Source organism: Lytechinus pictus, chromosome 10, assembly GCF_037042905.1.
Source record: "Lytechinus pictus isolate F3 Inbred chromosome 10, Lp3.0, whole genome shotgun sequence".
Classification (NCBI taxonomy): Eukaryota; Metazoa; Echinodermata; class Echinoidea; order Temnopleuroida; family Toxopneustidae; genus Lytechinus; species Lytechinus pictus.
In genome coordinates this window covers 22265909-22292654 of record NC_087254.1, presented here as the reverse complement: position 1 = coordinate 22292654, position 26746 = coordinate 22265909, and the positions used below count along the sequence as shown (strand labels likewise).

Here is a 26746-nt window from a genome sequence, read left to right as displayed (position 1 = left end):
AGAAGGGTGTTTCACAAAGAGTTAAGTATGACTTAGAGTCGCTCTTAAATGTCTAGTTGGGTGCTGAATGTAAGGCATCACAGCAGAATTGGTCAAATTATGCTAAGAGGACGTGTTACTGCTCATTAATCAATAAGATTGCGTGTAACATATCATGTGCGCATCAGCACTAAGTATTACTTTAAGTCACACTTAAATATTTGTGAAACACCCAAAGGTCTTGTCCCAAGCCCAAAATACTCCATAATTTTGATACTAATCTCATTTAAAATAATACATCCATTAATTTTAAATACAAATTTATGTATTATATATATGTATTTATTTATTCAAACGTCTTGCTAGCATACAGGTAAATGTTACCTTGGCATTCAATTGAATTAATCAAATAAAATGGAAAACAAAACAACAAAGAGTCTATTATTGCTAGATCAATATATGGTTTCTTTTAATCAATGTAAACTTTCTTCTTTTTTGGTAAAATGATTTCATAAGTCAAAAACATTTTTTATTAACATGAGAATGAAAGCAGAAATATAAATCCACATATTACGAAGAAAATAAGGCTAATTCAGACATGGTGCAACAAGTTCTATCAGTGACATTTTCAGTCAAAGATGTTTATGGTATGAGGCAAAACAAAACAAATATCAGAGAGGCATCTGTTTTGTTGGCTCTTTACGAAAAGCTGCCAATAATTCTTTAAAAAGGATATTGCAAACAACTACTGTGAAAATATGATTTGATTTTTACAGCTTGTCAATTTTGGACTAAAGTCTTTTAATTCTAAATGAGTTAACTTTTGACAAAATGGACATAATGCAGGTTCGTCAACTAAAGCCAAGTGATGGCTAAACAAAGATTTAAATTAAAATCTTTCAAAATTGAATGAATAGAGAAAATGAAAATAGCTCATTGAAGTATATTCAAAAGAAAAAATGTAAAGCGATAAATTTTATACTGTCAATAGAACGCTAATATGCAACAAAATACAACTTTACCCGTCTTGTACATATTGACAGCCTACCAGCTCAGTATTTGCTAAGAAACACTCAAATTTGTAAGCCTAAAAAAAAATCGGCTTTCTTGCACAAATACCGAGACTGCATGACGTCATCTCATGGAAACAGAGTTGTGATTATATGTGCTATAAGTTTTATTTGCCAGATTATAAATTACAGTTTTGAAAAAAAAGTTATACAAATAAAATTGGAAATGTTCATAAGCACTCAAATGGATGGAAACCAATAGATCTGGATTTTTATCAGACAAATCTGTAAAGTACAATCTGAATGAAAGAGACAGGTGAACATCTGTGCAAAATAAACAACAGATAATTAATGTTCTAGAGCAGGTTTTATCAATATGAGCAGCACATTCTTTACATGCATATTGTTTTTAAAATTGAATTCGTAATCTGGAAAGCCAGAAGATAATTGATAATTTGTACATACAAACGTAAGATATCACAAATCAATTCATATAATATAATAACATTATTGAATTCAGGCCAGTGAGCGTAACAAAGCCCATTTGAAAAGTTCGTGAATTTAAGTGTCTCTATTAAAAGTACAGTAATCAGCAGGTACGGTACAGTAGTGAGAATTGCATGAAACTCGTATAACTGTACTCTACTTCTTCATTTCTTTAGATCATGTTTACTTGTTTTGGCTCCCAATATATAAGGTCTTTAACATAAATTTTACTTGCAGCTAGAAGATAATTTCAAGTAGTGTGTCTACACTGGTGTTGAACACTGGTGTAGGTATTAACAGTAGGGGCATAACACACACCAGCCAAAACACCAAAGTAAAAATGAATGATTAAACATTACCATGGTGTTGAACTTTCAATGACACATGGTGCTCAGTTACACAGAATGAGTTTTCACTCTCAACACTTACCCCAACACCTAACACCAATACCTGAAATTGCTCAGTGTAGTTACATGAGATGAAAGGAAATGGAGTTCAAATAGATCATAAACGTTGAGTTTTGTGCATTTGACTACGTCAAAGGAAGGTGTTTGTATTTGGCACTTACAAAATGAAAACATGAGTTCACAAATAATGCAACCACATACAACAATGTTCTAGCAAACACTTTACCGGTAATTAATAATGATGGTAAAAAAAAGGGCAAGTCCATCGCTAAATTTTAGAGATGGATCCAAGGCCAGCCGGGAAGCAACTGTTTAGCCTCCTTGGTTAGCTCTCAGTCCGTCGCATGTAAGAATTTAATCTTTTCAAGCAGTCTGATAGGACATGGCTCAGAGCATAAGACCTTGGATCAACCTCTGCTAAAATGAGTAGAGTTGTATCAATGGAGTGATATAAATAAAAATAAAATCATCAAATAAACAGCCTATATCAGATCCCCTTTTACTCTACTGCTCAAGCCATGATAATACAAGAACATTACATCCTTTTATTTGAACTTTAATAACAGAGACATACCACATATATAGGTCGGACATACATGTATACTATGGGTTTGGCGAATAACAAAACAATAATTTTACATATTAAACATACTCATTATGTGAAAACCCAGAAATTTAATTTTCAAGCTCAAAAAAGTTTGAGCACAGTTCAAGTTCATGTGCAGCCATAATCGTACCTTATTTCATACAAAGCAGTGATTCTTTGCACATTCATTATACCCCAGTCACATTTACTCTATGGCGGCCATACGGCGATTCGAAAACAGACGACTCGCCGTACAGCCGCTGTAGAGTAAATGTGACTGAGGTATGAAGAATGATAAGAATTTCATACAATAAAATACAACAGAGAAAATGGGATTATGACATCATCAAAGCCAATGCATAACTCCAATAATATGCATGACACATTTTCCCCCAAAAAAATAAAGGCTTTAAATCTGTAACATTCTTATTTTGATCAAAATCTTTAATTTTTCAAAATTCTATTCTTTCTCACTTTTTTCAACTCCACTTATTTCAGCATGAATGCAGCGATGTCATGCCCACAGAAAGGATGGACTATTTCAATTGCTGGAATAAAACCCAAATGTTACCCAATGTTACCCAACAGCTGCCATTTCTTAAAGCTAGTTGAAAAGATATACACAACTTAAAAGACAACTTGATAGTTAAGAGCAAATGAGATGGTTAAAGTTATTAAGCGTTATTAGAGTTTATAAAGTTACCTTTTGTGCCACAGTTTGGCTATTTCATACATAAAACTAAATCCAACCATGGACCTATTACAAATGGACATTCAACGAATCCCCTCCTTTTGGCCGAAGACCATCACCGCTAATCCTTTTATAAACAGAGCGCTGGCAGCTGACGCCCATCAAGCCAGTCATAAACTACGCTGTCACTGATGGACAGCGGAAATCAATTGTGCGCTGCTCCTACACATTGTGATGTTGTTCGTTCACTTTATCAAAAGCAACACACAGCAGCGAACATTAGCGCTATGAAAATGATTGCAGAAACAAGAAAAAAGGCATGCATAAACATATTTTTTACGTACATCGCTAACAACCGCTCACAAAATGCATTGACATCACCCTGCAGATCAGCATATCTACAGCAAAAGAGCAGTTAAAATTCAACGGAGAAATGTGCGGAAAATGTTACAAATGCATCTTTTTCAAACAGTATTGATGTCGATAGTCGCGCTTACCTTCGGTCAGAAGTTGATTTTCATTTGGGCGTAAAATTCCAGAGGATTGGCGAAATTTAATAGGATTTTTTCTGATGATCAGACGACAATTGCACAATATTGACAGCATGAAATAATTTATTGAAAACCAGAATAAATTGCGCATTGCATTATAGGTAATGCAGGGACTTTCCCTGATCGCAGCAATCGAGCTTACATGACCGTATCTGGTCGAAAGAGGGCCTGAGATCAAGTGGTGACTGTCATGGTCCGAGAAGGGATTGAGTAAAAAATCGCCACGGACGCTCTTCGTAAAAAAAGCACAAAGAGAAAGTTAACTGTGTGACAGCAATTTTGACAGCTAGAAACAGGTGGTGGCCATAAAATGCTCTCGTTGAATGTCCATTTGTAATAGGTCCATGATCCAACTGTCACAGAAAATAACAATACTATTAAATTGCCACTTACTACAGCTTTCATTTTTGTAAATATGATACATGTATGGACAAAATGTGATGATAAATTGAATTAATTACAGAGTAACTCTTTTCCATTCTTATCTATGTGTATGCAGACGATGCATAAGAAAGAATGGAATTATATGTGTACACAGAATAACTGGTGAGTTGCTTTAATTTCCTATTGTAAGAAGGCACTTACTGTGTAATTGCATAAGACACATATACAGTTATAATGAAAATAAACATAATCTCTATATACAATATAATTTCAATGCTTTACGTTTTTCTAGATGGCAATAACATTTGCTAACAAAAATCTTCCCTGAATAAGAATTCAAAACCTTAACAGACTATCCATTATATCTCAATAGCCTTTATACATACCAACCACATGGTATTCAAAGATTATGGGTTAATATACAAATTATACTCTACAGCAACTGCCAATAGTACACAAATATCGACTGCTTTGAAGGGCACGGTTAAAATTATCCTCTAAAGCAGTTAACATGTTCTTTTGCTGCCTTTCTACAAAAGACCAATCAAATTTAGACAATTGGCACACAATATGCTGTGTTTATTACTGCACATTATTAAAGTCTCATTTGATTTGAGAGCTGTCAGGTTAATGTATTACAAGGTGGTATGTAGTGCCCAGGCAGCACCAGGGTATTTCCATATTAAGTGAGGAGAGACAACCTAAAGGTGACATAATATTTTTGGTTCTCAATTGAATAATAGGGGTTTGCGACCAAAAACTTTTTGTTACTCTCTTCCTTCTTCCATTTTAAAATGCCCCCCCCCCTGTGTTCCCATCCCTATATCTGCACACAAAAATGACAAAGGGTTTGACGAGTAGATTTTTTGTCACACTTCTGAACCATTACAAGATGATGAAATGATTGGTAGCACACTTATAAATGAACAGGTGTTTAATTTTACTTCTAACGAGTGATAAGCGGAACTCAGGCAATTTCAATCACCTACAATTGTACCTTAAAAACAGTCCAAACACCCTGGGCTATAATTGCCTAGGGCATTTTAGAACTGTTCCAAGAATTACATGCTCCTCATGCATCTAATTATTGCATATAGCCATGCTGGCAAGTATTATTTGTATATTTTACCCACAAATGAACAAAAACAGAAGCATGAAAGAATATTCCACTTTATGTTTTATAGAAAGCACAGAAAAACGTGTAAATTGAGATCTCATACCTAGTAGAGTGTAGCAATATAAGCCATGTAGACTTCATACAGAAAACCTCAATCGACCGACTCCTTTAGACATGACAGAGTAAAAGAACATTAAACCTACGGTACGATAGTTATTCACACATACTTGTGGCAAGATTAAAACTATAAAGCTGTAAGTAATCAAGGCTCTACATGTATTATTTGTACAAACATATTTTGGTTGTGGTAAAAGGTATATATTTCATATGAATTTGTAACTGATACTTGGATTTATGGGTCCTTATTAATACCACTAATAGGCGTTTGTATATTTGGAAATTATCTATTCCAAGATGCACCATGTAACATGACTCAAGTTTTAGCTCGAGCTGCCACTACCAGTACTCGGTGCAGAACACTGGATGAATTTCTGGCAAAGGAAAATTTATGCGAAACCTAACCGCCTGTTTAAAAGGCCAGAGTCAGAAATACAAGACCTCATACACAACATGTAACGTCAAATCTCATAGATCCCTCCCTCAAAGCCTATAGGAATACACATAAACAGAGTTGTCAGAGATGCGCCAGCTGCAGATCACCAGCGCACGCAAGGCAATAGCACTAATCTCTAAGAAGGCAGCACAATGACATCAATCTCTACGTTGTTTTGGTTTTTTTACATTCTGGGGCATTCAACAAAGGTTTGTGATGGATTGCAAGCATGAAAGACCTAGGCTGATTCGATTCTGGCCAGTATTTTCAACAATATGTCCATGCAACAATGATTTTTTGATTGGCCATTGATATTGCCAAAATTGTATTACAAGAACACAGGTTTGCAAAAATATATATCCAAACAGTTAAGAGCTAATTATTTCTTGTACAAGGTACCGCCTACAGTGCCTAGTGGGAAGGGGAACACCATAACACCCTTCCCTCATCTTCTCTGGGCCATGTTTTACAAAACTTACAATTATGGAAACAATGCCATCCAATGGTATCTTCTTTGAAATCCTTGATTTTGATTGGCTGCTGAGCATTGTTACCATGCAAAGTTACTATAACAGGATCTTTAAGGAACGGGACCCTGATCTCTAAATATGCATCACACACACACAGAATCCACATGATCTCTGGGACTGCAACACGCATCGTCTCATGAAACTCCTGTCCTCACTGGAAGTAGATGCTTATTAAAGAATTTGAATAGTTTCACTGTGCTGCCCACTTGTTTCTGGAACAAAATGACACTATTCGTCAAAACTCTGGTCTTTTTCGTCTTCCTTAGATGAAGGTGCTTCGGTAGTCATCTTGATCCAATGCCAACTTTTTAAAGGTGAAGACTATTCCTGAGGGCAAATGAAACACTAGAATCATCAAAACTCCTGTCACCTTTGGACCTCTCGATGTAGATTTTCAGTTAGACAACCTGATCCCATGCTGACTGTCAAGAGAACACACCCTTTGCTGAAGCGAGCTGTAACTCTTGTATTGCTCAACTGAACCTGAGAGTGTTACATATGTTCTTTGGCTGTCCAAGCTCTTATCTTATTCTTCTTACTTTCAACCTGTTCTAGGTCTCTTGGCATCACTGCCACCTCCGTCATCAACACCGGGTATGCTTGGTCTCTTCAAGTCTGTAAACAAACAGGAAAGAAATGAAAATTAATGGTCTTTCTTTGTCTACTCCTACACATACACTCTGCCTCTCATCAAAGCTGGAACTGGGCAGTTTCATAAAACTTGTAATGATAACAAACTCACTATAACAGTTCAAAGGTACTGAAATTACTAAAGTTGATTGGCTAATATGAAGCTTGTTATAGAAATTGTAGTTTGTGGTGTGGTAGTTTGGTTTAATATCGTATATCTTTTAGAAAGCTGTATAAAGAAATGTTTACCCTATTCCATGCTTGACAATTGGTTCAATAACAACAAAAAAGGAAAAGAATAAGATACTCTTCCAATGCATATCATTTAGTATGTAGTCCAGCCCAGATACATGTGTGTGGGACCTTCACGAAATGATCTTTCTTCATTTTCTGGTTCATATTAAAAGTTGTAATGCTCTAAAATTATTATGGCATGAGCAGTTCAAAAAGTGAAGAATCAAGAAAAAAAGGGGTCAGAGTTACAAAAACGTGGATTATTTGATAAAATTGACCACTATCTTTCAGTCTTTTTGTATCCTTACCTGCTGCTGATCTGTCTCTCATAGCTTTCTCTTCAGCATTCATCTGTCTCTCAATCTCCTTTACAGCTCTATTATCATCCTCCTGGTAAACAAAACAAGAAATGGCATCTTATCAGTCATACCAGGAACATGCTCAAAAACCATGGGCAAACATATTCCATAAAATCTCTCTATTTGCACCAAAATCCATACCTGGGTCACCACTTCAATTTGATGCAACTTGCAAGCTCCCGCTTTAATAACAATAATGCAACTTTCTATGTACTCTTATCCACTCTGTAAAATACTATGAACCCATATCTTGATTGCTGAACAGAATTAAATAAATTAATCAATCAATTGATTCTGAATTGTGCTATTAAATCAAGGTGCTAATTTCAATTTTTGCTGGTCTTTGGCTTGACTGTTGCTCCAAAGAAAATACATTTATGTGCTCCCAAGATCTTGCAGTATAATTGACTGATATAAATTTTATTCATGGAAGTTAGTAATGGTACCACCAGGTACACCCCCCATCCTCCTCCCTCCTCCAAAAAAGGAAAAAGAAATAGTGTTTAGGCTCTAAACTGTACATAAAACTGACGAAAACAACGTTACCACCAATATCTTCATCTACTTTCACCCTCATTGCACTGTTTAACAGAGTAGTTTTCAATCAAAATTGTTACGCATCTTATTGATGATGGGCCCATATTTCAGAATTTCCCCCAGTGTGCAGGCAAGCATATTTATATCCAATAACCAAGATAACAATAATATGGAACTGATTAGCTGCTGAATATAACACTGAATGCCACTCTTCATCCCCTGATCATTGAGTATTCCCGCCAGTCACCACAAGAGGCATCCACAATGCCGACCAATCTACAGTGACTTCTACAGTGACTTTTCACATCGTACTGGGTACCCATACCTGGGTGGAGAGTGGCAAAGTAGATAAATATCTCGCCAAAAGATTTTGAAGCTACAGGGGATTTGATCAAAGAACTTAGTGGTTCAGATTCACAGAACTTATCTAATGCTCCACAACACCTCAACTAAACTACTGCCCTCCAAAGAAAACATTGATCCTTACATCTGAGTTGGTCCACAGCCGGCACTTCTCCCCTTGTTTTGGCATCCACATTTGACCATTTGGAGGTGCCGCCCTGTTGTCAAAATGACTGTAGTCCTTAATGGGTTGACGGCAGATGTAGCACATTTTAGCTCCACATCGACAAGTCATCTAGGGGATAAAAAGATAAATTTTCATGAAAGAATACTCTTTACTTAAATCTGATTTTTTTCACTCATAAAGGCAACTATGAAAAGGACATCTCAGTTGCTTTTGTTTCTTTTTTAAGGGGGCGGCTGCACTGTTCTCAAAAGGAAAATAGTCATTGATAGGGTGATTGTATATATATCACAGCTTAGCCCCACATCAATGTGTCCACATAGATTTGACAAGCTTTGCTTTTTCCAGACCTGGACACCCTATTTAGCTTTCAATGTTCATGCTGTAGATTTTCTATTGTACCTGTTGTCAGTCTTTTGTCTTGTGTTAAAATTTATTATATCTAGCCACTATTGAATGTGTCATTTTGATGACATATAAAGAGAAATAAATGGAATGAAATGAAATGGATACAAGACTGGATCAATCTTACCTTATTGCAGCCTTCAGATTTGGTGAACTTTGTCCCGCATTTGTAGCATGTCCGCACTTTGGCTTCAGTCATCCTCTCTTGACTGTATTGGATAAATACAGAAAAGGACAACGAGAGAATAGAGGAAAGTAAGCAGGGAGAAGATGGGTGTAATCTAAATTAGCACCCTTCTAAGACTATGAGAGCATTGAAACATTCAACTGTCCTTGTTTACACCTGAGATCTTAACTTGACACCTGCAGGTGTTTCACAAAGATCTAAGTGTGATATAAAGTCACTCTTAAATTTATAGTAACATGCATTATAAAATGCATCGCCGCATTGTTAAAATCATGTTTAGACGATGTACCCTTCTGCATATCAATAAATAATATTATGCATTAAATATTTTGCGCGACAGCACTAGCATGACTTGAATCTTTGTAAAACACAATCAGGTCACAGAATAGCACTCTGCAAGGTACTTTATACAAGTCTCTGTGGATTGATCCAGACCGGATTTAAATATTATGAAAAGAATACTACCCAGCGTAACAGTACTTACTGCAAGAGTCTCATTGTCAATTGATTTATGACCAATTCATATTTAAGATATAAACTTGCCATCTCATGAAATAAATGCAATCATTGGGAAATGACATAATATGAGTCTTTTAACAATTCGTCTTTAATTCTATTATTGTAAGATCTGAATTCAATATCTTATTAAGAAAAAAACAATCAAAATTGTGAAATGACTTACTATGAAAGCCTCATTGATGACTGTTTCTTGACCTGATCACATTCCAGACCATAATGATCCTTCCAAGGCTCTTTACAATTACGGCAAGTTTCCTAAATACACATCAAAACAAATGAAATAAAGAAATTATACATTCTCGGTTAATAGAAAGGATGAGCGTGATGAAAAAGAGACAATTTCTTCATTGTGACAGCTATTTTTTTCCATGTCGTCATATCAATCAGGGTGGTGTTTCATCAACATTTTCGTCCAACAAGTTGTCATATCTGACAACTTTCCTTGATTTTGATTGGCTGAGAAGCAATGTAACTATGGTAACTGTCGGATGAAATGGGACTCTGTCCGATAAATCCTTTCATGAAACGCTTCCCAGATAAACCTCTTTAGGTGAAAAGTTGGTCGTTTTGTTTTACATGACCATTAGAAAAACATGAATGCTTCTAAATAAGGAACTAGGCTGTTGGCTTTACATCCTCTCTGAGGGAAGAGGGTTGGTAAAAAAGGACTTATTCCTTACCAAGAACACAGGCCAATCATGCTGGGTTTTTCAAATCAGAACAATTAATACTTCCTTAACACTTCTCAACTGTGCCTCCTTTATTACTTTACATGAGTGTTCTCCAAGGTACAGTAAATAACTAATTCCTTACCAAGAACACAGGCCAATCATGCTGGGGTTTTCAAATCAGGACAATTACTACTTCCTTAACACTTCTCAACTGTGCCTCCTTTATTACTTCACATGAAAGATCTCCAAGGTACAGTAAATAACTAATAGAGAAAAGAGATACCCATGCCACTTGTCTGGACAGAGACATTTGCTCCTATGACGATTGCTCAAAAAACATGTCACTGAGACTCACGGTTGTAATGACTTTGACATTATGGTAACTGCTCGGGAAATCTTTATTCTGATTGGCAGATGAGCTATAGCTACCACAGTAGCAGATTTTACATAATTCTTTATGAAACAGCTCCTACTTTAATTTCTCAGAAGAAAAGGGTCAGGGTTGTGAGAAAGATCGAGGTTCAGCATAGTGTGAGTGGGAATGGCTTAGAGGAAAAACAGGGGGGTAAGGATTAAGGTAGGTTTGTGGTAAAGGTTTATGTTTAGTCACATGCACACAATTTCCATCTGTAGGAGCAATTGTTGCTGGAGACAATGTCATGGAACTATCTGGATAATAAAGCCCAATTCCACACTAACCTTGTGGCATTCAGGGCAAGAGAAGACCTTGTGATCCTTGTCTAGGACGGCAGCATAGTTACAGTTGGGACATCGTAGGAGATTGTCCATGTCAGCCATGTTGATAGATTCCTCTACAACCCTCTCATCATACTTCAGAAGAATCTCCTTGGTAAGAGTCTTTTCCAGTTGACCTACAGACCAAGGAGTTAATGAATAATGGTCAAACCAATTACTAAGGAGCTTTCATTTCATTTTTAGGTCAATGTAGGAGGATGTCAATCATGTTAATAGAGTCTTTTCCAGGAAACAAACATAAAATTTCTATAAACAGAGCATGTGTCAAGGTGGATGTACCTCATTCACTAGGATATAAGGTAAAAATAGTAACAGAACTATTTCAAGAATAGAGTTACATATTACAAAAGTATGTGGTATAGTGGGGTTCTTTGAGGTGTTTAATTTAAAAAAAAACACGAAAACTTAACGAAGACAGGTAAGGTTTCATGATTGTGTATAAAGAACATTTTTCTCATGTGCCACATACTTTTGTAATCGTATGTATAAACAATATTCTTGCAATTTTTATCATATCCAACAGCTTGATAAAATCTTGTTTCTTCATATACGGAGGGAACATTTATATGTAAATGTATTTGCAGTATTCATTGCAATTTAATTTTATCTGACTTTGGGAAGTCAACTAAACTTTACACTGTAGACTCACTTCTTGGAAAGATGCTGTCACATCCATCCTCTAGACAGGACAGTGTGGCTTTACCCTGGCCATACACTGCTTCCTTGGTATACCTCTGAAGGCAGGTCTGACAGAAGAGATGTCCCTCAAGGCACTGGATCATACTCTCAAAGGTCACTTCCAGGTAGCAGCAACCACACTCTATCATCTGACCCTCCTACAAAAGAAAAGCATGACGACAATTAGGATCTCATACATCGTGGTTGTGACTCTTGCATTTTAATCAGTCATGGGTTCAAATCCTAGCAGAGGCATTAAATTAATTCTGCAAGGGAACACTATGCTACACTCAACCCAGATGTGATGAGGTCAACAGGGAGCTGTGGACCGTTTCATAAAGAGTTACAACTGTTGTAACTTTGCCATTATGGCAACTATCATGGAAACCTTCATTCTGATTGGCTGCTGAGGCCTGTTACCATGGTAGTTGCCATAATGACAAGGTTACAACAGTTGTAACTCTTTATGAAACGGGCCCCAAGAAATATTCATTTCTTGAAATGCTCGCGCACTGTAAAGGGTGGCCGGGAAGAATCCCGGGAAATGATGTCCAAGTCCTTTGAAAGTGCAAAAGACACAAGATGTGGCATGACCTGCAATTCTTCCAGGCTGCTTCAAGTTCAGTTCCTAGGTGCTTATCTGTAGGTAAGTGTCTATCATGTCATAAATCTTAATCTCAAATGTTACTTTTGGGTAGCACTAACCTTGCTCTTTTAAATCAAATCAGTGGCATAATAAATAAGGGGTCAAATGTTCAAAAGGGCACTTTAATACCTTGTGCTGCTTTCAGGGGGTGCAAAAAGGTAAACATACAAGGAACACAAATTTGACATCAAATGTGATGAACATCCATAGTGTCAAAAGCTGGAAGGGGATATTTCAGCGCAAAAGTTGCCAATTTAAGCTCACCTGTTCATACTGGTCTTCATTCAGCTTCAGAGCAACTTCAAAATCAGCTTTCTGAAATTGATTAAAACAAAGAAAAAATATTTATAAGAAATCAATTAATCGCATCTGTATTTGTCCACTGTTGCTTCAATTGAATAAAGATTATTCATTTGAAATAAATGGAGATTATTCAAACTGATCAGAAGTTAGAATTTTGAAAATTTTCAGAGAAAATTGTGATTTACTTATGTCTAAATTGCGTTGAAATTATCGGATTATTATTATGAGTTTCACTTTGACAAAAATAAACATATAATGAAAATGAGCAGTCTGTGTAGATTTTATTACACTTTCTTCCAATGTAGTTTGTGTGATCTGGGGGCTTTGCATGAACAGTTAATAAACCAAACCACAAAATGTGGCTTAATTATAATCAGTCTGAGAACTTACAGCGGTTTCTTTGATGATATGCTTCTTGTAGAAGTCTATTTCTTTCTGCAGTTCCAGATGTAGAGGTGGAAGGATGTGGAGAGGTTTGCGAGCTTTTTTCATCAGCCGAACCTCAGCTTTACGACCGTCTGCAAAGAAATATTTGAATACAGGAAAAAGTGTAATTCATTTCAGAGATTGTTTAATAGTTTAGATAAGAACATTATAAAATTTTGCAAATGACCGCCACTCACTTAATATTTTCATATCATAATGGACGATTAGTTTTAATTTTGGTGTATAAATGTTTTGGTTTTTAATGAAAAATACAATTTTAATTATTCAAGGCCACTAGAAGACCACTCAATGTTGGTGAATGGACTACCCCGACAAATGTTCAAAATAAATTTTAAAAATATTTATTTTGATAGGAAGATCTTGTATTAATAAAAATATAATTGATGCTGATTCATATCCTGCCCCACCATCACAACCTTGATTGAGGATGATATACAATAGCAATACCAAAATATGTCAATGCCATTGCAACACAGCAGGGCTACACATATTCCACATGATAGGAATCAAAATGATGGAAAATTTGGTTCAGCATCACAGAAAACATCAATTATACCGTCTAGTCATGTGTACCTCATAAACACCACCCTGTTAAAAGGGTGTTTGTCAGGGATGAGTTAACCCACCTTTTTCCACATTAAAGAATGATCCTTTCGTGTCATCACACATCATCACCTGGATATTGGGATCTGCATGGATAGCATCATCTAAGACCTTCTTGGTCTTGACATAGGAACCATAGTTTAGGGAATTCATCACAAGGCGAAGACTGGTCTTGCTGATCTGAAATCAAGATGAAAGGAATGATCTAAAGTTTTGTTATAAGCCTTTGAGGATCTTTGGCATAGAAACCATGGTTCAGAGAATTCATCAAGACGCATCAAAGAAAACAAGGCAAAAGCGATTTTGTGTCTCGCCCACTTATGAAAATAACCAGAAATATTGTGATTTGCGAGGGCATGCAACAGAATTGTATCAAAACTTCATTGTGAAATGACTGGGATGGAATAACACTTGTCATAAGAGTCTTGCACGTAAACTTTAATGTTGACCTCAAAATGAACTTTGACCATACCATGTGACCTCCCAACACAACAGCATGCAGGTCTCCTAAGTACATCTACCATCCAAGTTTGGTTGCAAAGTGATTTACGGTTGCAGAGTTATGTGTCATAAGAGAGTCTTGCACGGAAACTTTAACGTTGACCTGAAAATGACCTTTGACCTTACCATGTGACCTCCGACTGCAACATAACATGCAGGTCCCCCCAGTCCATCTACCATCCAAGTTTGGTTGAAAAGTGACTTACGGTTGTGGAGTTATGTGTCATAAGGTTTGTGACGGACGGACGGACGACATTTGGATCCCTAAAGGCCACCGCACACCTTACGACCTGACTGGTCTACGACTAGCAAGCGACTGAGTGGGGGAGATGTGACGTCACAGATCTTGTCAGCTTGATAGTTGCAGACCAGTCAGAGACAAGTCGCAAGGAAAATCGGAAGGATTTGACATGTCGAATCCTTATGACTGGATCGCAAGCTCAATCCAACTTCCAGCCAATCAGACAGCAGAGTTGTACGACACGTATATGATAAACAACGCGCATACGCAGTAGTAAGCGCATTTTCTCAGCTGTTATGGCAAAAAGCGCATGCATGAGTCGCAGACAGCGTGGCAGTCGGATCGCAAGGTGTGCAGTGTCGAGCTTATGACCGCCTTGCGATTCATCTCCCCTCACTCAGTCGCAAGCCAGTCACAGACCAGTCGGGTCGTAAGGTGTGCGAGACAAAAATATGAGCCTTTGAGGATCTTTGGCACAAGAATGATGGTTTGATAGCAACTGAATGTGTACAGTGGTCTTCCTAATCTCAAATTCCAATTAATGAAAGGATAACCAAAATGTGTTTTTAACCCTTTGAGGATCTATGTAACATGAGCAATGGTGGTTCAAAGACTGCACACATGGCACAAAATGGTCTTGCTGATCCGAAGCCACAATGAAAAAAGAGATGATCCAGATTTGGTAACGAGCCTTTGAGGGTCTACCAAGTCTTGGTATTAGAGTCATGGTTCAGAGAGAATATTAAAATTGTCTAGCTGATCTGAAATCCAAATGAAAGGAACGGATGATTCATATTCAATTTATTATGTCAGAAGAGTTAAAGAGACCAATATCTCCTTTGTCATTACAGGCAAAGGTATGACTAAATCACATCAATATCAATTAATATTTGGAGGCGCGATAGCTCAGTCGGTAGAGCGGGGGTTTCGGATTCCGGTGACTCGGGTTCGTTTCCCACACGGTGCGCAAGTGCCCTTTGGTAAGGCCTTAATCCTCATTACCAGGTCCCTCGGAGAGGACCTTAAGCCATCGGTCCTCTGGTTGCTTGCCTACAAGCATTCATGCTTTCTTAGCAATCAGGTAAAAAAATCACCGCTATCCATCCTATTTGTAAAGTGCTTTTCATTGGAGCATAAATGGAAAAAAAGAACTGGTGGACTAATGCTTACCTTGACAAAATCATTTGAAAGTAGATCTATGCCTTGGGTGATGTACTGGTGATAATTTGGAAAGATACCTCTCCTTCGATTATCAACACTGAGGTAGTCAATTTCCTTTTCAGTTTCCTGCAAGAATAAAAGAAAAGTTAGTTGTGAAATCTCGTGTCTTGATTTTACTGCTGTTGATGTGGTCATGTTCTTGTTCTTGAGCTCTTTTTTATTTTAGATATGGTTGGTATTGTTGTTCAACACTTCTTTATAACCAAATGACTTGAGGCTGTCTAATTTCTTTAGGCTTTCTGCAAAGATGAATAACATTACCATGTAATTTTGTGGATGCCAATTTTCTTCTAGTTGTTAAAATGATACTCAATGATGCAATGCACACAACCATATGTTACCAATGTCTAGACACACATTTGGATGAAGATGCCATATTTTTTCTGAATGTAGTTACTCTTGATGTTCCCATTGTTTTTATTTGTTTTGTAGAGACACCACGGTGGAGTGGTTTGAATTCCCATCACTTAATCAGTGAGTCTTGGGTTCAAATCCTGCTACTGTACATGCATTTATTACTTTCAGCAACAAATCTGTCCACATGGTGCTGTACATAACCCAGGTGTGTTAAGTGTCGACTAAGCGAGAATTTATTTGTTAAAACGCAGAAGTGCATAACAGCTGCTCTGGTAAAGCTAGGGCAATTATGCTGCATTATTAAAGAGTCAATATCATAACCAATATACCAAGGGCATTATGATCAATGAACTTAAAATAGACATTGGACATGTTATCAGAAAATTACATAAAAAATATGTGTAAAAGATTATAAGATATATAATTTGAGAAAATTTAGAATTTATGAAACAGTCACCAGATATACAAAGGGATAAGTACTTACTATATGAGCAAGTATAATCTATCATTACTTACCTTATTTTCAGGTGTTACTACTGGGTTAGCAGCTGGGATAACTGCATTGGCAACATCAGGATTCTCTAGCAAGAAGTTGCATGTTGCATTGACATTTCTGTGCTCAGCAAGCATTCCTCGGACAACTGTTTCATCGGCAGTGGGAAACATCTTCATCTAGGAAGGAAAAAAAACATCAATTGGTATTAAAGGGACTGTTAGCCAGTGTAGTTTTGATTCTTACTACATGGAGAGGGAAACATAGCTACTTCAAATGACATGGATTATCAGAAATTTCTGAACATGAGAAATGAAAGACAAGGGGTCTTGCGGAAAGAGTTGCACCCTAACGCATCTCAAAAAATCAAATGGAACTGAATTTTCAACCAATCTGAAGCGCACATTAATAATAATAATAATACAGGTATATTTACCCAGGGAAGCCGCTTCAGTTCCGAAAACTGTTCTCCCAGCGGGCCCTGCTATTATTATTACCCCGGCTTTAGCTGGGCTGCCTAGGCGCTCAAAGCATTCAAGGAATTTCTTCCTACCGGGTACCCATTCATCTCACCTGGGTTGAGTGCAGCACAGTGTGGATAAATTTCTTGCTGAAGGAAATTACGCCATGGCTGGGATTCGAACCCACGACCCTCTGTTTCAAAGTCCGAAGACTAATCCACTGGGCCACAACGCTCCACACATTTAAGACTTACGCATGATTTTCATTAAAAGATGCACTCAAACGCAACTCTGTGCAAACTACCAAAAGTATCCAAGTTTTTTCACTATTGTAGGGGAGCACTAATATATGAGGTAGCAAATAAAATTGAGTGAATATACACAAACTTAAATGTCAAATATATCAACAAGATCTTATTTCGAAATTTATGAAAATTTAGTAGCACTGATTATGGAAAGATTTTTTTTCTCCTGATCCAAAACGAGAGATCGACATACATGACTTGTATTCTGCATAGAAACTTACAAGATAATCAAAGTAAGCCACACAAAAGTTACTTACCACTAATTGCACCATTTCTTCAAGTTCTACTGAAGCAGCTTTAATCCCTTCCCCATCAGTTGCAGGTGTAGTTTGACCCATTGCTTGTGCTGCTGTTGCAGGTCTGGAGGCTGGGTTAGGCTCTGGGATCACTACGTTGAGGAGTCCTCCAGCCGGGTCATCTACCTGTATCGGTGTTGGCAGTGGTGGAGGAGCTTGCATTGGAGGCTGAAGAGGAACCATAGGAGGAAGTAGGTGAATCGGTGACCGAGGCTCAGGGTGAGTTGCACGATTAATGTTAATTAGTCTTTCAGCTATCTTATTCTGCAGCTGCTGGACCTGACGTAAACTCTCTTGCAATCGCTCTTGATATGGGTCAGCATGATTCTTTGCTGGAAGGTGATCTGTTTGTTTAGAAGGCCCAGCCTTTACGCCTCCTGAAGTTTTACTGATCTGTTTCAAACCAAGGTTTCCAACGGTTTGGTAAGTTTGTACCTGCGAATGAGCTGTAGTTTGTGGAACAGACACTACTGGTCTTTGTCTTACGACATTAAAGGCACTATTGTGTGGAACGTTTCCATTGATTGTACTCTTAAAAAGAATAGGAATAGGTTTCCTGGTGGTGCCAGGTGCAAACTGGGCATTGCTTTGTTTCACCATTCCTTGGGTAGGAGTAGAAGAACTTGACGATACAAGCAATAGGTTCTGTACCAAGCTGTTATTTAGGGTAGGTCTTAGATTGGCTGTTTGGTTGGACTGGGGTAAATTCAATTTCACACCCCTCCCCTTTCCTTGAGATGTGCCACTACCTAGGAGCGTGGCAGGCTTCAGTATTCCAGGTCTAATCTGTTCTCCTACAGGCCTGGAACCAATCTGCGAGTTTGGTGTAGACAAATTGACGCTTGTGTTTGCATGCAGCCCTGTAGTTGCTGGTCTCAAAAGATTACCAGAAGGGGCCCTGCTTAATGTTGCTGGTTTGGAATGCACCTTGATGCCATTAGGAGTTTGGACTTTAATAGGAATACCAGTACTTCCAACACTTATTGTAGAACTGGCATTCTTCACGCCATTAACAGCATTGGCACTTCTGACCACAAATGTTGTAGGGTTATCTTCCTTAACATCAGTCTTTGGTGTGAAAGGATTTGAAGAGCTGGCTGCGGATGGAAGCTGAATGTTTGATATCATTTCGTCACTTGGTGCCCTACTTAGAGTTGCAGGAATTGCTCTCTTCCTTTCAAGTTCTTGCCTAACTGTCAATACCCTTGGAGTCGAACTTGGTACCATATAGTTTCCATTTTTCCCAACTTGAATCACAACCTTATCATTCACACTCTTCAAGCCGACAGGTCCGTTAATGAAAACAGGTCTTGAATGAGCATTTAGTGTTCGACCAGCTGACAAAGTTGATGTAGCAAACGTTGCTGTGCTTTGATTCAGAGGAATTTCATGTGTTACCAGTTCTTGTCCAGGGTACTTTCCAACCTCAACCTGCATAGTTCTAGAGTTAGTGCTTGTAGATGGTGCTGCTGATTCTCTAAAAGGAAAAGACATCCCTGTACTAAAAGGAGTTTTTTCTTTGGAATGAATACCATGTTCAATTGAATTAGATTGAAAACCAGGGATATCATGTACCTTCATTTTATTCTGAGTCACACTGCCTGTTCCCACAGGGAAGGCATAATCTGTTTGATTCCTGGGTAAAGGATCAGACTTTCTCACAGATTCTACAAGGGTCTCTGATGGTAGTGAATTTCCAGAAGTTAGCGCAGCAGCTGGCAGTGTATCACTTGGTGATTTGGTTTTGGGTTGATTCAGATGAGGTGAAGTATGGTTTTGAACTGAAACTCCGAGGAAACCTAGAAGACCTCCATCAGTTTCATCGATGCTATTACCAGCAGTGGTCTTTGATTCCTTCTCCGTACTAGCAACTTCATCTAGTTCCACTTCTTGTACGGGACCTGACATCACACAAAAAAAAATTAGTTGAGAATAGACAAAAATATACTTTTTTTTTAAAGTTGTGGCTATCGCAGTCTCCCAAGCAAATGCTTGTTTTAATACAGTGCCTTTTTAGCAAGACTGAATGAAGTTGGGTGGACTATTCTAGTAAGAGAAAGGTTTGGAGACGCGAGCTATTGTGTGTTAACAATTGTTTGACCTTTCAAACATTTGTCTGCTCAGAATGTTCCAGCATGGCTATATGAATAAATGATTTCAAATTAACTCTATTTTCAGAGGTGTGTGGAAGTCTTTTTCAATTGATGAATGGTAAAAAAAAATTGAATGCATTTTATATGTACATGTATAGTTTTAATTGAAAAGATGGCATGTAATACAGTATGCAAGATCTGATCAGACCATTAGTGTAGTTAAAGGTGATAAGATTTTATCCTTTTACCACGAACTACTTTTACTAAGTACTGAGATTTCTTGAATTTCTTATGGAAGGAATTTGGTATTCATTTTTTTTTATGCAAGTTAATCATTTTGACCTTATTTTCAAAATCATAGCTCATTGATCTCATGCAATTAGCCTACAGTACATGTAAAACTAAAATGTAATTAAAACACAGTATTTCCTCGAAGTCTTCAAGTGGCATTATATGAAAACAGCCAGAGTGCATAATCCTTTATAAATATGGATCTGTATAAAGAAAAATATAAACACAAACATAAATTGTACTTGTACATGTACCATGAATCTAAATACAGAAGGACAAACGTCAAAATTGAATAAATATACAATTAATCCAGAGATGAACTCCAAACTAAGCAAGAACTTTAAATCCACACTTCTATAGAATTATAGGTAAACAAATAAGATTAACAGTGTCTATAGAGCAGAATTATTTTTTTTAATGACAAAAACCTCTGTTTTTTATCTTGAGTGACCCTTGACTGTGACTTGGTAACATGCTATTCATATAAAATGATTAGTGATATCTGATAACTATCATGTTTTTAGTTTCATTAATTTTTCAACAAAATTTAATAATGATATAATGACCAAAAATTACCTTTCACCTCCATCAAGTGACCTAAAATTAAATTGATACCCGTGGTGATACTTGATAACCATTATATCAATATTTCATGAAAGGAAACTTGTAAAATTACAAATCTATCTGTGAAAATTAGAATATAAAAATTTTACAAAATAAAATTATGTTCTATAAAACTTACCATCATCAGTGAGATCAATGACAATGTCACTTTTCCTGGACACATCTTGCTTGACTTGAAGGTCTTTGTGATTTGGAGCAGACGCTAGAATGACCTCCGGGTCAGGAACAACCACTGAGTCCTCTATCACGACAGGATCCCCTTCTGGAATATCATCGACCATGAAATCAAAGTTATCGTCGGCCACAAACTCATTGAGGAGAGGCTTCTGCTTCTGGACATCAACTTTATCATTATCAGCTACTCGGTCTTCTCTTGAGAGGAGATCATCAATGCAGCGATTGAGGAGTGTTCCTTCATCAACAGGCTCGTAGGTGTTTCTGGGGTGTGTGACACACTGTAAGATAAGCTCCACCGGGCGCATGGGGAACATGGCCATCAGGTTCTGGGCTACGTTGTTTTGGATTGTCTCCATTCTGAATGCTTCTTTTCTTCACCTCATGCCTGTTGATCAGAAGATTGGAAAAATTCTGTAAATCTGCAACTAGGGGTCTGATCTGGTGCACAAAACTTACCATTGTACTACCATGGTAACAGGACTCATAAATCAATATCAAGGTCTACAAAACTAGTATATTTTAGTAGTTATTTGGTTTTAAGAAGTGGTGAATCAGTTGGTGAAGGAGAATGGAGTATATTGGTATGGACATTCGTGCAAGCCGGGTTTAAATTAGAGGAACAATATTTACTGAAACTTTTGTGAAATGTAAAATGGAATTCATGTCTTATCCTAAAGATAATCTATCCCAGGAACTCAAAAGGGCACTAATGGACATTTTGTTATGAACTGCCATCTTCATACGAAGATCAACATAATTTGCAAACAGCTGTCAATCATCAGCCAGTCGCACAGCACAAGCACACATACGCTGCGCTGCTTTGACTGAATTGGCACTGGCCCACTTCTACCGACGTCACTTCACACAGCAGCAGAAGGTAGAACCAACCTGCCAGGATCTTTGAAAAGCGGCTGAAGCATTGTAAACTGATAATTGTCTGGGGATTCAGAACATGGCATCTATGTAAGTGTTGTAAAACATTGCCGTTTGTGTCAATGGGCAGCTGGCATCATCTGCAGCGCATGGATCTTTGCATGTCTAACATCTTAGTGAACGTACATGTAACGTTAGAACCCGGGCCGGGAGGGATGTTTTTCTTAGTGTACAGACATCATGGACATAGCTATGGCGGGGGGCTTGAATATGTATTGCAGGTAAAAACCTTCTTCTAACAGTAGGCCTACAGACCACTGTCTGGTGTATTGCTGTTATTAGCTGTAAAAATCATTTTATCAAGATTTAGATTCAAGTCTTTCTTCCTTTTTTCATCTAACACTAACGGTTTTAAGTAGAAACACACATGACATGTGCCAAGAATAAGATTTGAATGACAGGCAATCTTATTTTAACAAGCCAGCACTAGCAGCAGCACATTCAATCAGTGAAAAGGCTGCTGAACCGAGCTCCAACACCGAGCTGGGTTCAGAGGAACAATACCGATCATGTTATCGATAGCCCACGGCTTGACATTAGCAGAGGCCCGGGGCAACCAAAAATGAGAGTCGGGTCACCAAAATTCTGGAAAAGCCCACACTTGGTGGCCCGGTTGGCCAACCAAACTTTTGATAAATTGTAATGTTTTCTTTTCTTTCAGGGCCACCAAATTTGCTTTGCAGGCCATGAAGAATATGAATTGATGATTCTGGTGGATTGATCGGCCACCAAGAAAAAGTTAGTGTGGAGCCTTGGATAGCCTATGACGTCATGCCTTTGCACTGCCCTGCTGATCATCTCAACTTTACGCGAGAACTTCTCAATGACGAAATGAAATTGGGGAGAAATTACTGTAAATCTCATCGTACAGAATGCAACTTAGGCTAAAATTACTTTAAGAATCCTAAAAAATACACATTATTGTCCATTAAATTGTGTACGACATTAATGATTTGCACTCATCATAACTGTAAAAATCTAATTTTACAATTTACAGGGATGTTTCATCCTGTTCACCACCCGTTTGTGGGCTTCAAATCACCAACACGAACACAGAACTTAAAATAACGATTTTCCCAATCGCTGGGGGCTGGTGTTGGTGAATTAGATCGTCAACACCAGCTGTGTGCTCGGTTCAGTGCAGGCGACATTCAACACCAGCGCTCAACACGAACTGCCATAAATAGTATAAATACGTCATATTTTCCAAGGTCAATCCCATTCCCAACACTAGAGAGCTGGCAGCCATCTGTTTCGAGGAGTTTTTTTTTTACATTTTTTTTTTCTCCTCTGTAATTCATTAATTGGTGAGTGGAGCCAACGAAGTTCAGCGGAACAACCAATATAACAGAAACCAAAGCTTTTGGTCTATCCAATCACCAGCATCAACTCCAAGTACGGTGTTTTGGCTGTTGTGGCTGGTGTTGCCTGTCATGCGGGCTGTCATGCCTGTTGGTGTTGTCACACTCCAGGGGGCTCCATTTCTACCTTTCGGGGGCTACTTTTTGCATTTCGGGGGCTCTTTTCAAATGCTGCTTTTTTGTATTTTGAGGAATACCTGTTCACTTATTAATGAATTATTACTTATTGTTTAATATTGTATGATTTTTTAAGTTATTTTTTTCATGCTTAGAATCTTGGATGTGGGTGTGTGTGTGTTTGTGTGGGTGTGACTGTGAGTTGAACTTGGATATATATATATAAATGAATTCAATATCTAATTTCTACTCCACCTATCCAGTACAATAACCTGTACTTGGCCATGTTATAAAAGGCCCACATACCCTAACTTTTCCTAAAGTTGAACTTTAAAAACGCAGATCTCCACGAAAATTGCATTTCTCTATGGGGGAGTCTAAATTTGGTGAGAATGAACTCATTAATAACTTAAATATACATGACAATGAAGAAATCATCAAACTGTTTTGGCAGTTTCTTAATAATATACCCGAAATGTAAACTCTGTCTGAAACAGAAAATCACCATCATTGAGGCCTTTACTGAGCGAATGGTCCCCCAGAGCTCTGGCAGAGAGACAGAGCTCAGACTGTCTAGCTAGTACAAACGCCAATGCGGGCGTGCGTGAGCCTCCCGCCGGCCTTGTAAAATAGATGGAGCTTTGTTTGATGATTTATTGTCTGATATTTACCTCATCCCCTAGAAAAATAAAACAAATAATTTTTTAGTAATTATCAACAAATAAGGTAAGTTATTTTGGATGTTAATAGGCCGTTTTGAAAAGCAAAGCCGAATGACAACTCACCAATGGCAATGCGAGGTGTCTAGACTGTGGGATTTATTTCCTGTGTAATTCGAATTATTTTATCACAGAATTGTGATATCTGTAGGGGAAAATGTGCATTAGAAATTCCACATGGTGGTAGTCATAATGGACCCCTATACATGCAACCGTTTCCCGACCGTTGCGTTGATTTTTTTTAATACCATGTAATGGTACAGAAAAAAAGACGCAACTTCGGAATTTGAAACTGTGCTCCTCGCTATTTTCAAGGCTTGTTCATGATTTTGAGTGCGGATTTTGATGATTTTTAAATGGTAAGCGGAGCTCGAGCATATGGCGCTCGTGGGCCACTGAGTTGTTATCGCTCGGCAATAATTTCGGGGGCGACATTAAGATTTTATGTCGCCCCCGAAAGCATGATTTTGGGTGATTTCGAGGGCGCACTCGTGTATTTTTTTCGCTGTCACACTCACAACACACTGGTGACAGGCAACACCACTATTTCAACACTGTACTTGAAATCACCAAATCAATCGATCATCATAAATCACAAAGACGTAGTGCAGTACACACAAATAAAAATTCCAAATAACTAATAAGATCAGTAGCTTTTTAAATTTCAGTTGTGTGCAATTCCACTTGGGGTATCATAAAATTGTGATATCCCCGTAATCCGTATAAAAAGTGTAGAAAAGTGAAAAGAATTACAAAAACATGCGCGATCTGCCAACCGATTCCTGTGTCCGAGTTTCTGCATAAAGCATTGTACTTGGAGTTGGATGAGCGCAAATATCATACAGCCTATAGCAGGTTGTTAATGTTAGGTTAAGTTTTGTTTTCCACTTCCAGAATTCAGAATCCAACCTGGCACGGCTAACTTTGGCCTGGCCCTGGGCTCTAATAATTATGGAATGAAACATTCCCGGCAGACCCGCATGTTCCGTTTTACTGCACCAATTAATTCAAAGGCTTTAAAGCTACTTACCAAGGCAATAATTTTTAGACAAAATTTGATCAGGCTCTTGACTTTGCGACAATTCGGAGACCACACGACCACCACGTCCGTCCATAGGCATTTGTACGTATGTATACGAGCTAGGCATATGCAGATCGAATCATCGCTAGAGCTCTCTCCCGATTTATTTTGGTCAGAACTGTTTCAGCTGTTGTAAGAGATTTTTTCTTATACCTCATACCGGTAATGGTGTATTTTTAATGAATAGAAAGGATTGCACAGTCCTGAATAAAAATAAAATAATGAAAGTATTAGAGAAACTATTACTCAGCCTTTTTAATAGCTCTTAATGATATTCTAATGATTTTTGTATATTATTCTCGGTCGATGATTATACTTGATGGAGACTATCCCAGCGGCTTATTGAGCGCGCTCAAGTTCTAACTAGCCCAGACGTCATCAGTGGGGGATCCCCTGGTGCACAGCCACAGCGAAGTTCTGTAGGCCTATGTGGTTTATACACCTTACATGGTCACATCCTCTGTCCAGCCTCCCGGAAATATGCCCGGGAAATATGACAAAAAGCAAAACAACAACCACATTTTTCTTGTTAATAATTCATAGGGAAAATACTCGACCTCTCTCTGATGTCCTATAAAGCAGCTTAGAGCCGGTACAGATATCGATCCATGCATCTTTTTCATTTTGGCCGTTTTGAGGACGGTTGTCAAAAATTCTAAGCTCGCGTTGCGCTCGCATTATTCATTATTTGATTATGTTGGTTATTCAATTTATAATGTTTTCATGGTTAATACTTTTGCGATTTTTTGGGGGGGTGTCATATCCTGGTATATTTGTGGAAGCGGTGGATAATGTATATAGGCCTAATCCATAATTTTAAAATGTACATGTCTAACGCTCCCCCACGTACCCCTCCTCGACAGCGGCTTTATCCCGGCGGGCGGGGAAATGGTAAGTTTGGTAAGGTTTGTATATATATAGCTCAGGAAAAGCACCGCCTCAACACTGCCGAGCTGGGGGGAGGTTAGTTAACACAAAGACGACCGTAAAATATACGCCAAAGACAAATAAAAGATTTAAATTTCTAACTTGGTCGCTTGTTTATTATATCTAAAATTTATGCTTACACGTACGTCTCCCTTGGTTTTCTCAACAGTCGGATTCCTCAAAACCCATTAACATGGTTTACTTTCTACTTTCTAGTAGCCTATTACCCAAAATATGAGCTCAACATACATGTACATTCACACTATCACTCACAATATTAGTAAGGGATAAGGAGAAAAGAAAGAGTTTTATAGTCCGTGGGCCCTAATTTTTTAATGTCCTTCGTAGTATAATTAGATTAAATGTTTATAGTTCTAATTATATAGGCCTTTTTATATGAAGAAACTTGTCTATATACTTAGCTGATTTCTGGATTCTCTCTCGACGTTCCTCGCTACGATGTGACTGACGTTTCCTCCATCTCAATAAATCCACGGTCGGTTCACTAGCTCCTTTTCCACAGGTTTCCACCAGGATCAACACTCCACTTGGAATACTTTAACTTGTTGCAGTTCGTTACTGAACTTATTAGTAAAGAAGATACATCATGTCCAGTTGTTTAAATTTCAAGAACAAAATTATAGGCTTTTTAACTGAAGATTATTGCTTCGCCAAATCACAGTCTTTAATTCGTTGCTCTCTTTAACGCTCGGCAAATCGAAGACACAGACGACAAAATTTTAAAAGTTTCTA

The 26746-nt window shown here is 37.8% G+C and overlaps 1 protein-coding gene across 1 annotated transcript; it reads right to left on the bottom strand.

The window, feature by feature from the left end:
- Window positions 1-6343: 6343 nt before the first annotated feature.
- Window positions 6344-25133, bottom strand: LOC129269290 (uncharacterized). Its single transcript, XM_064105566.1, has 15 exons — window positions 25016-25133; window positions 20797-21240; window positions 17632-19571; window positions 16632-16787; window positions 15708-15824; window positions 13819-13975; window positions 13136-13263; window positions 12707-12757; window positions 11768-11954; window positions 11062-11234; window positions 9855-9946; window positions 9113-9194; window positions 8542-8691; window positions 7467-7548; window positions 6344-6909 (listed from the first exon to the last, which is right to left on the bottom strand). Exons 2-15 carry the CDS (start codon window positions 21209-21211, stop codon window positions 6836-6838), a joined length of 3804 nt encoding a protein of 1267 aa, XP_063961636.1. The 5' UTR covers window positions 21212-21240; window positions 25016-25133; the 3' UTR covers window positions 6344-6835.
- Between the last annotated feature and the right edge of the window lie 1613 nt (window positions 25134-26746).

Coding starts and splice junctions, on each gene's coding strand:
- LOC129269290 (XM_064105566.1), bottom strand. CDS start 21,211: ATGGAGACAATCCAAAACAACGTAGCCCAGAACCTGATGGCCATGTTC. Junction 16,788..17,631: donor AAGAAATGGTGCAATTAGTG/GTAAGTAACTTT, acceptor TTTCCTTCCTAG/ATGAAGATGTTTCCCACTGC. Junction 11,235..11,767: donor TGACAGCATCTTTCCAAGAA/GTGAGTCTACAG, acceptor CTTGGTCTGTAG/GTCAACTGGAAAAGACTCTT.